The sequence below is a fragment of the Orycteropus afer genome, unplaced genomic scaffold (genome assembly GCF_000298275.1).
Source record: "Orycteropus afer afer isolate SDZICR_OR568_19922 unplaced genomic scaffold, OryAfe1.0 scaffold00973, whole genome shotgun sequence".
NCBI classification, from domain to species: domain Eukaryota; kingdom Metazoa; phylum Chordata; class Mammalia; order Tubulidentata; family Orycteropodidae; genus Orycteropus; species Orycteropus afer.
In genome coordinates, this window is record NW_006922560.1 from 178,768 (window position 1) to 190,033 (window position 11,266).

General features: G+C 48.9%; 1 protein-coding gene across 1 annotated transcript in view; it reads right to left on the reverse strand.

Annotated features, from left to right (window-relative positions):
* Nucleotides 1–4,402, reverse strand: part of LOC103212462 (zinc finger protein 525-like) — a 58,075-nt gene extending 53,673 nt beyond the window's left edge. The window contains 2 exon segments of the mRNA XM_042783362.1: nt 2,756–2,882; nt 4,388–4,402. Coding sequence (XP_042639296.1) covers nt 2,756–2,882; nt 4,388–4,402 — 142 coding nt within the window.
* Nucleotides 4,403–11,266: the final 6,864 nt, after the last annotated feature.

Genomic DNA, 11,266 nt, shown 5'->3' on the forward strand with positions numbered 1-11,266 from the left:
CTTTATCAATACTGCCACACTGCCCTTGAGAAACACAGTGACATGCCACCAAAAACCTGACACTTTGGAACCACTTATCAGTCTGGCTCCTGGGGCCTTTGTTTTCTTAGCTTTCTGGGACATGCTGATCCTTTTACTCACTGGCTTCAAGAGGTACTTCGGATTCATTAGGATAATACTGGCACATACTAATTGCACCTGCTCAGCCCCCGCAGTGAATTGCTTGCTGTGGCCCTTCTAGCCATGTCCTCCATTCTTGATGTGCTGTAAATCCCATTATCCATGCCTGTGTGGGGTGGGGTGGTAGTTAAGGTCAGGAATCAACTTGGCTGGGCAGCTGGTAGTAGTCGTTCCCTATAATGACTGGCAATCAGCTCTGTGATGGGATTTTCCTTGAGCTGCTGATTGTTAAAGCCAGCCATTTAGGTTATTTCTGTTGGGGCAACACAGGTGGGATGTATCTTGAGTCCTGCCTTGCTGGAGGGTATAATTCAAATCACCACCCGTAGCTTCCTTGAGGATATACCTACGAATCTCCCGGGAAGATTTCCTCTCCTCTCGCTCCGGTTCTGTGTCTTGGCTCATCCTCATCTCACCCCTGGATTTGGGACAGCAGCCGTCTATCTGATCTGCTGATCGAGGTTCATCAAACCCTGAAAATTGGGAGGCTCCTCCCGACCCACTCACGGTCCCCGGGCTCGCCAGCCTGCCAGCCTCCACCACCACTACGTGAGGTAATCCCTTGGGTGTCTGTGAGTTCTGTGAGGCATTACAGCAAAATACAGAACCCTAAGATGGGGGAGATTACTGAGAGGAGGAGGAGTTAATGTCTGAAATGATGGAGTGACACGGTAGTTTGGACATTTGGGACATCTTTAACCTCTGCCTCATGGGGACTGGCCTTGTCCTAAAAGAAATTGTGCAAGCAGCCCCCTCTTTGGGGAAGTCTACCTCACACTGTCTGGCCCCTAAAGGATAGGGTGTCACAGCCAAACCACAGTGGAAGTTCCGAATCTAGGAATGTGTAGTTCAAAAGCAAGTTTCAGAGGTAAACATCAAACAAACAGGAGAATACCAAGAAGAGCTCAGGCTTTTCAACGTTCCACGCTATGCCGAGAGCAGGAAGGAGGAAAAAAATACGAGACCTGGGAGTAAAGGAAGGGTGTCAGAACTGGTGAGGTCCTTTTGGAGGGGCTGTGTGCTCGGCCTATAGAGTTCAAGCTTAGAACCAGAAGGATGAACTACAGCTGCCATGTAGGACTGGGGTTCTAGAAAAGTATCCGCCTACTGCCTTTACAGTAAAGTCCGAATGTCAAACCCACTCTCCCGTCACACATACTCCTTAAATCGTGTAGAAATCAGAAGAGATGCAGTGACAGCAAGGCCCTGGGAAAGCCCTGTGATGTCCTAGGGCTCCTCTGCAGGGAAGACCTGGCAAGGACTCGCCGTCTCCTGAGCAGAATGAGGATAGCAGCTGGGTAGGCGGTTCAAAACGACGGAGGCCTCTGCTCTGCCCTGGGAGAACTGAGAGTTGACAATGAGAGGGAACCGAGCCCAGCGGGAGAAACCAAGAAGGCACGGGGAGCCCGCAGCCCTACTCATCCCTCTCACAGCCACACGCAAAGGACCTCATCAAAACAGCCAAACCCACTGCCCGCGAGTCGATTCTGACTCACAGGGCTTCCAAGGCTGTCAATCTTTATGGAAGACCAAACCACACCCACTGCCACAGAGTAGATACTGACTCACAGCGCCCCTAGAGGACAGAGTGGAACTGCCCCCCAGGGTTTCCAAGGCTGTCAATCTTTATGGAAGCAGACTGTCTCATCTTTTTCCTGAGGAGTGGTTGGCAGGTTCAAGCCAGCAACCTTTTGCTTAGCAGCTGAATGCTTTAATCCCACCACCACCACAGGGACCACATAACAGCATGCTATATCAAATTACAGGAGCTCTGATAGCGTAGTGCCTAAGGCACTTGACTGCTCACCAGAAGGCTGGCAGTTCAAACCCACCAGCCACTCCTCGGAAGACAACAATCTACTTCCGTAGTGATGTTGTTGTTGTTATGTGCCATCAAGTCAGACCTGACTCATAGCGACCCATCCTTGGGTTTCTGAGGCAGTATCACTATGGAAGTAGATTGCCCCACCTTCCTTCCGAGGAGTGGCTGGTGGGTTCGCCAGCCTTCTGGTTAGCAGTCAAGTGCCTTAGGCACTGTGCTACCAGAACGAGCTCCTAGTGATACTGCCTCAGAAACCCAAGGTGCGGTCGCTATGAGTCAGGTCTGACTCGATGGCACATAACAACAACAACATAGGCCGTCACAGACTTTGCCTGTCTCTGCTTGAGGTGGACCTCCACTGGAGGGCACACGTCACACATCTGAAGATAGTGATCGAGAGACAGGTAAAGAGTGAGGAAGGAAACATGCCCTTTGAGGACCTACAAAAAGAAACAAACTTGGGTTTTCCAATTTGGAGAGAATTTCACCAAACTGCCTCTAATGGTGTTTTTTTCCCCCTAACCATCTGACCTTCTTCTCCACATCTGACTTCTTGTTAACATCTTGATATATTCTCATCTAGCTGGATATTTTCCTATTTTCATCTTATTCTCCACAATCCACTTCAGTGTTTGCACGAAGAACACAGGCTTCAAACTCCATCAAGCAGAGGAGGGGCTCACAAGAAACTCACAGGGGAAAACGCCAAGACATACAAGGGCAGAGCCTGACTTCTGGAGGGAAGCTGCTCACCGAGCGAGACCAGGTTCCTGTAGTTCTCCAACATCACGTCCCTGTACAGAGCCCTCTGAGCAGGGGCCAGGCATGCCCACTCCTCCCGGGAGAACTCTATGGCCACATCCCTGAAGGTCAACAGTCCCTGCAATAGAAAACACATCTCACCAAGTGCACAGGGGAGAGTTCTGACAGACCAGTCACCATGGTTCTGGGCATAGAAGCTCGCACCCATACACGTATACAAACATTTACTGAAGTAAACATAGTCAGAAGGCGCTCTGGTAGCACAGTGGTTAAGGCATTTGGCTGCTAACCAAAAGGTCAGTAGTTCAAACCCACCAGCTATTCCACAGAAGAAAGATGAGGCAGAAACTGCTTCCATAAAGATTTACAGTCTTGGAAACCCAATGGAGGTTGCTGTGAGTCGGAATCAACTCAATGGCAGTAGTTTGGTTTGGTTTTTGCGAGCATGGACAGAGACCCTCCCCTGTTTTCTTGATTCTGATCCTGATTTGTATCCTTTACAATAAAGTAGCAACTGTCAGCACAGTGGTTTGTGTGTGTTCTGTGAATCCTTCCAGCACATTATCAAACCCAAGGGAGCAAGAGCCAGCGGGTCGGCAGTGAGGGAGACCAGGAGGACTCCCAGGCGTCTGGCTGGCATCTAAAGTTCAGGGCAGACGCAGGAGTCTGCAGGACTGTGTGTTTATCTTGTGATACCTGGCCTCACTCCAGGTGGGTCAGCTCAGAGGAGTTAAGTGCTACATGTACAGCTGCTGTTAGAAAAGAAGTGAAACAGAGGGGACTCCCAGGATTGCTAAGAGATGCATGGGCACGGATCAGTATGCTTGCTACCAGACTAGAGGGAACTGGGATTTGATTTTCCAGCAAATGTGTTGTGAATGGTTTAAAGAAACTCCTGCTAGTAGACATTTTGGAAGGTTCCCTATTTTAAAGCTGAGTAAGGAATACAGCACGCTCCGTCCCTGCCGTCTGTTCCTGAGCTTTCCCTCCATTTCAAGTCATTAGTATGGTGGACCTAGCAACACAGATTCACTTGCTTAGCTTCATATGTATTAAAAAGTCAGGCAGAGGGAGTTGCCCATCATAAGTCTTCTTTTCCAGAATATTCAGCTGTTCCTGCAGATTAACACAGCACATACCATATTTTTGCACAAATAACACACATTATATATATATGTATTTTCAAACCACTCAACCTCCTGATGTGTCACTATGACTGTACATGTTATTTACATGGGTACGTTACCTGCAAAAGATATGGTAAATGAGCCTTTGCTTTAATGCTGGGTAAGACAGCTGCCAGGGCACACAGAGGCAGGCCCTAACCCCTCCCTACTTCCCACCCTCAAAGCTCCTCCTGAGCTCCCTCCCCATCTCCACCCAGGCCTTCGGTGAAACCCAACCCACGATGTTCCCCAAATGGATACTCTTCACAAGTGCCACGTCCCCAGGTCACAGTGAAGTGGACTCTGTGGTGGGGGGAGAGGGGATGAGGGAAGCCTGGGTGAGTGTGAGCAACCATGCCAGGCAGGACCCGGCAGAGTCAGAGGAGACAAGCACACTCTCAGGACAGCATTTCAGGGAGGAGAGAACAGAGCCACCAACTGGGAATATGATAGTTACCTGGGACAGAGCCATTCCGGATGCCTCTTTCCTTCCTCCTCCTCCTCCTCCCAGCTTCTGTCTCAGGCAAGACCAGTCTCAAGAAGTCGATCCTGAATGTGGACAATGTGCTATTAAATGGTTACAATCAACACTCCCCCATCCCAGATCACAGCCACACACACAAGGAGGACTACACCATGGGGAAAGATGGTCCCTGCTGTCCACTGCCCCAGGAGGGACTCAGAGACAATAATCTCCGACACAGAGACCAACAGGTGCATTTACCACCCTCTGCTCCTGGAGAAGCCCACCCTTGGCTGCAGCAGGGGGATCTGACTGAGCTCCTCTTCAGGTTCCAGACCTGGCCCAGATACCAAGGCCAAGCAGAACAGAGCACTCCTCCCCTGCCCCGAACAGGGACTGGTTTCGGCCTCAGAAATGGAGAACCCAGCGCCTTGGTTCTCAAAGCTGCATGCAGATTAGAATAACCTGGGGCACTATTAGTCATTCTTGAGGCTGGGCCCCAACTAGACTGTTGGAAGGGGACTCACTTGGGGATGGGAGGGGAAACTAGTGATGTATTTGCAAAATGCCTCAGCAACCCAGCTTACAGCCTGCTCAGAGAAGACAAGTGCAGCACACCCAGCACCTGTGGCCCTGCTCTCCCCTGGGGCCATATTGTCACCTGGATCCAGGTAGTGCAAGGAGCAGGAGCAGAGAGAAACATGCAGAGCAGGCATTATGGGCCAGGGATGAGGGTGAGGGTGAGGCTGGAATGTTAAACAGAGAGTATCTTAGTTCTCTAATGCTGCTATAACAGAAATACCACAAATGGATGGCTTTAACAAACAGGAACTTTTTCTTTCACAGTTTAAGAGGCTAGAAGTCTGAATTCAGAGTGCTGGATCTAGGGGCTGGGTGAAGGCCCCCTGACCTTGGGCTTCAGCTCTGCCTGCCTCCTGTTCCAGGCCCACTGAAGCTGGAGGCTTCTCCTAACTCATGCAGCTGCTGGCTGCTGAGGCTAACGAACCCACAGGTGGCAAGTAAAATGGCACAATCCCAAGATCAGCAGGCAACACAGCAGGCCACTAGTTCAAAGTCCAGAAAATGGAGATGAAGACTCGGCCAAATACAGGTTCCACGTGTGCCAAAAATATTGAGACATTTCCCAAACCTTCTCCGTATACACTGGAAGCAGGCCACACTTCCAAGGTAAGGCGCCTTCGTGTACACAGCTGCTCACTGCAGATTCCATCATGGAGATGCTCACAATCGGGGAATAACTATATCCGCGTGCCCAGCCAGGCTGACACACATCCTTAACTACCACAGGGGGTCGGAGGGCATGACCCTGAGAACGCGTTACTGTAAGAAAAAGCTGAGGAGGGAAGGGTAATTACCACATGCATGTGAGGGATAAGCGCGTTCCAGGCAGAGAAATCGCCCATGTTACAGCCCTGAGGAAGAAGGAAAGAGGCCTCTTAGCAGGGAGAGGAATGTGCCAGCAGAAAACTGCTGGTAACAGGGCAGCAGCCAAGTGGGCTTTACGTACACGAAATCAAGAGGACCGGGTCGCAGGAGAAGAGTCTTCTCTAAATCCTAGAACAAGGGAGAGAACGGGCGCCGCGCGCTGCCCTCCAGAGGCGACACTGAGGGACACTAGCGGATGAGGACTAGACCCTGCGCGGGTCGTGGGTCAGAGAAAAACTTTAAGCAGGAAAACGACGCGGCAGGCGCCGTCTACACGGCCCAGGGGACCGGCCTCAGCGCGATTTTACAATGAAACGGACACGGATCCCTGGCTGGCGACAGAGAGACCAGAACTTGGAACGTCTCTTGGCCGCACGGGGATTTGCGGAGCTGGAAAGGGCGAGTGGGGAACTTCAACGTCCCTGCAGCTGCGTGTAGAGGACAGAAACCGCGAAGAGCAGGTTTAGACCAGAAAGACAGAAACTAACTCACCACACCGGGCCTTTCTCGCCACACACCCCACTTCCGCATCTGCAGTAAACTGCTCAGGCGCGAAGCATTAGCGACGCAATGACGTCAAAACGGCACCTGGGCAGGGCCAAATGACAGGGGGCGGGGTGAGAAGATGGGCCAGGCGTCGCCGCGAAGAAGGCGGGGACGTCACTGCCTCTAGATCCCTAAAGCGCTCCTTTTTCCAAGTTTGGAAACTGTTGAATAGCTTTAGTGTGAAGTGCAGAAGGCTTGCTCTCTATTTTAAGGCAAAAGCTTAGATCTGTGCAGGGCACTTAGGATGAAAGCTAAGATGCTTTCCTCCTACCAAACCCAAACCAAACTCAGTGTCCTGGACTCAGATGCGACTCACAGCAACCCCTCCTTGGGTTTCTGAGGCAGTATCACTACGGAAGTAGATTGCCCCATCTTCCTTCCCAGGAGTGGCTGGTGGTTAGCAGTCAAATGCCTTAGGCACTAAGCCACCAGAGCTCCTATATTTGGCTTACATCTTACATTTTTATAGTCTCACCTTTACTTGACATGTATTTTGGAGTAACTAGAAAGTGTACTTTTAACTTTAAAATTATTATTTTACAATATTCTGTCAGGTCTGAATCATGAAGCCTATAACATGCATTTGTAATCCTTTTCACCTGAAGAATAATTCATTTAAAAATATTTTTTAAATAATTTGATAGGGAGGTCTATTCTTTCCATAAGCCCTAAATAAAGTAAAAGTAGATTACATCCAATAGCCTCATTTGTACTCTCAATAATATTTAAGGCATGACCTGTCAATTAAGAGCTAGTATGAAGTGTGTCTTTTTCTCAAACCCAAACTTGTAGAAAATCATTCTAAGAACTCTTTAACGGAAAAGTCTATTAGATAAAAAAGCCTCTTCACGTATATTAACATTTATAAGCTCTCCATGCAACACACTGCCAATGAGTCGGATCCGACGCATAGCGACCCCTCCTTGGGTTTCTGAAGCAGTATCACTATAGAAGTTTTCACAGTGGTCAAGCACTTCTTTGCTGACAGAGAGAGAGCAGCTTGACCCACCAACCACTCCGTGGGAGAAGTAGGTATCAGTCTGCTTCTGTAAATACTAGTCTTGGAAATCCCTTGGAGCAGTTCCACTCTGTCCGATAGGGTCATTATGAGTCGCACTTGACTCAAGGGCAGTGGTTGTAGGTTGCTTTTTCCTAATGCAGTATACATTTTGTGATGGTCCATAGCATTGATGCAGTCTTTGTGATGTTCATCACATTTGAATTACCTGGTATCTAGTAAGGCTTGAACATCATTAAAGGCTCTGTCACAGTCATGAAATTTGTAGTATTTCATTCAGAAAATTAATATTGTGACAATCCCCAAAGACTGAATTTTGGATGATAACCTTGCCCCACACAGTCTATTTTTTAACATTTCTTTCCAGTATTTACTTTCTGTTGTTCACCAAGCTTGACCCCTGGTTAATACATTGCCCCATTCATTATGATTTTAACATCTCCCCCAGTTGTTTCCCAGTGTTCTGGGTTTTGGCTCACGATCTTGACCAGCAGCTCCATGGGTTTCATCCGGTACTGACACAAGAAGCACGTTCAACACATTCATAGGACCAACATCTCTACCAGGTTCCACCTTGAGACTACAACTTCCCAAGGAATTCTTGTTCTACAAGAGTGTCTGTGGGAGAAGGTCAGTCCCATCCACATTCTCATTGCTGTACTAGAACCCGAGGGTGTCTATGGGAGGGTACCTAAAGACAGGAGAACTCACGTTTGGTCTCTGTGGTGAAATGAATTTCTTCATGTACCCTTTTCCCTTGGTTCTTTTGAAAGATGGCATGAGACTTTCCCCCTAAGCTCTGAGGAGTTACTTTTGCCCTAGTTTTCTACTCAAGGGGGTCTATCGCCTTTCTTAAGCTATAAACAACTTGATTTGATAGTTTCTGTCATGAGCTGGGCAGCCTACCATGTGATTGACATGCACTTTGTAGGGATTGGTCAGTATACTGTGTGTGGCGCAGTGAATTACTTGGTATGGTTTTTCTAGCCATAGTTTTTGTTAACTCCCACCAGATTAGTGGATGGGACCATGCAAATAAGGTGTGAAGAATCCTGATGTTGGAATTGGTTAGTTTTGTCATTTTGCCAGGCTTAAAATAAGCCCTCCTAGAGGCAGAGAGTCGGGGCTGACTCGACGGCACATAACAACAACAACAGAGGCAGAGAGGGAACTTCATTGCCATCGAGAGAGGAGTTGGAGGTGCAGTGGAGTGCATCCTCGGAACCAAGATCCCTGCACTTGACCTCGTTGGCTGAGAGATGCCCTGGCAAAGAGATGGTGGCAGTGGAACTAAGAGACATGAGACAGAGCGGCAGGCTCACCTGGGCCACAGAGGCAGAGGCCAGGCTGAGAGGCCAAGGGCCAGGGAGGTGTGTCTGAGGGCCCAGCAGAGGGGAGACTGTCCTGACTGAAGAACTGTATCCCAAGTGCATTCCTGAACCTGAATTGTAGCCTGTCACTTCCCTAATAAACCCCATAATCCTGAGTATTGTCTGTGAGTTCTGTGGGGCCATTTCAACAAACTATAGAACCCAGCAGAGAAGTAGTGAGTGTCGTGGGAGGAACAGTTGGTGTCAGAATTGGTGAACGGCTGGAGGGTGGCAGCCTGCCTGGCCTTACAGGAATAAGCCTTGGGCTGCTGATGGGGATTCTGTCTTCCTCTTGTGAAGTTAGAGAAGGTCAGAAGATGCCACCTCCCTGTCCTTTCAGCACTGTGCAATAAAGCCTACCAAGAGGGGATTGGCCAGTTTGTGGCCCTGGTGGGAGGGCCATACCTTTACAATGATGAGGAGTTAGGATCTATATGCAGGTACAGCCACAGAGCTTTTTCAGACAGGAAGCTGGAAGAAACATAGAGGAGAAAAGGCAAGAGAGAGAAGCACCAGAGAGGCAGGAGGCAAGGAACCTCCAACTGTAATAACATGGGCCAAAGGCTGTAATAATGAAGACAGTAAGGCCCAGAAGGGGCTGCATGGCAAAACTGACAGTGGCAGGCTGCAAGGTGCCTGGTGGCAGAGTCAGTATTGACCGATGGAAGGGCCAAGAGCCTGTCCTAAAGAGAATGAAAGTAGCCTGTCTTCAGGGGTCCAAGAAAGCATATCCTGGCAGGGTCTCGAGGGACCTGTCCTGAGGGAACAGAGGGGAGCCCTGTGTGGCCGAGAGGGGGAGTACATAGCAGAGAGAAGCACCTGTGTGCTGGCGTGGCTGAGAGGAGCTGAGAGCTGGCCTGTACTGAAGAACAGAATGGCGTGTTCTTTGCGGAGGAGCCCTTCAGACTTTGCCTGTGTGCTTCCTGATTCTGAGTTTCAGTCTGGTGATCCTGACTCTAAGTTTTACCCTCTTGCTCCCTTAATAAACTAACTAACTTAAGTATGGTCTGTGAGTTCTGTGTGGCCCTTGCAAAGGATTACCAAACCCACAAGAGAAGTAGAAAGTGAGGTGGTGTCCGAATTGGTAAGAAGTATGGAGAGTGGTGGTCTGTCTGATGTCCACCTCAAGGGAATCAGCTTCAGGCAAACATTGCTCATTAGTCCCCCTGAATTCAGACAAGTTCTGACACTGTTGCAGCTGCTGCTGGAGCTATCAGCATTCCAGTTTCCATGCATCTCACCGCATCTATTCTGTGGCAAAAATTGAAGGAGGGCCCACTTCCTATTCGATGGGTGTGGTGGTGACGTGGGAAGAAGTATGATGATACCATCTAAAGGCACAGTCTCAAAGCACACATGTGTTTTCTGAAGACGATCTTCTCTGAGCCACAAGTGCAAAGAACAAGGAGGAAAGGGAGGGAGTGCCTGTTTCTCAGGCAAGAATATTGTTTGTCAGGTCAGGGCTCAAGTTCTCTCTTCCTCCTGAAAGTCCCTGAGTTTGGAACGTGCTTATCTTTATTTCTCTGTTGTTGTTAGGTGCTGTGGAGTCAGTTCGGACTCATTGCAACCCTATGCAAAGCCAAAGGAAACAATGCCCAGTCCTGTGCCATCCTCACAATGGGTGCTGTGACTGAGCCCACATTGCAGCCAACGTCAACCCCTCTTGAGTCTTCCTCTTTTCCACTGACCTCTACTTTACTAGTAATACATCAGACAGTGCTAGTGTTTCACTGCAACTCATATCACCAAACATGCTGTCCTTTTCCAGGGACTGGTTCCTCCTGATACCACGTCCAAGTGCATGAGGCAAAGTCACCTCTAGGGGGCACTGTGGTTGTATTTCTTCCAAGACATATTTGTTCACTGTTCTGTCAGTCATGGTCTATGAATATTCTTAGCCAACACCGTAATTCAAATGCATCAATTATTCTTCACACCACATTGGCTGGTATCACAAGGTGGTCTTTCTGGCTTGGCCAACACTCACCTTTATCACTGGATTACCATAATCTATAAAGTAAGGAGGCTTAAAGGAAAAAAAAAAAAAAAAAAGCTCACTGCCCCAAGTCAGATCCAAATCAAAGAGGTATCTCCTTGAGTTTCAGAGACAGAATCACCACGGAAGTAGATTGCCCAACCTTCCTTCCAAGGAGTGGCTGATGGCTTTGAACCATCAACCTTCTGGTTACCAGTCAAATGCCTTAAGCATTACACCACCAGAGCTCCATAGATAAGAAAGGCTCAATCAAGAAATTCTCAAGCACTGAAGGCCAAATTATTTTGAGTAAAGTTAAATTCTTTACTCCAAATCAAACCCACTGCCATCAAGTTAATTCCAACTCATACGCTTGTGCTTACTCACTGATCTGCACTGAACACGTTCCCTTGTTACCCTACCGAGAGGGACCAGGTTTCGGGAGCAAGGTAAGCACAGGCGTAGCACAGAGTAGCAGGCCGGAAGAGCAGGAGGAAGGGGTGGAACCCAGGAAGCCA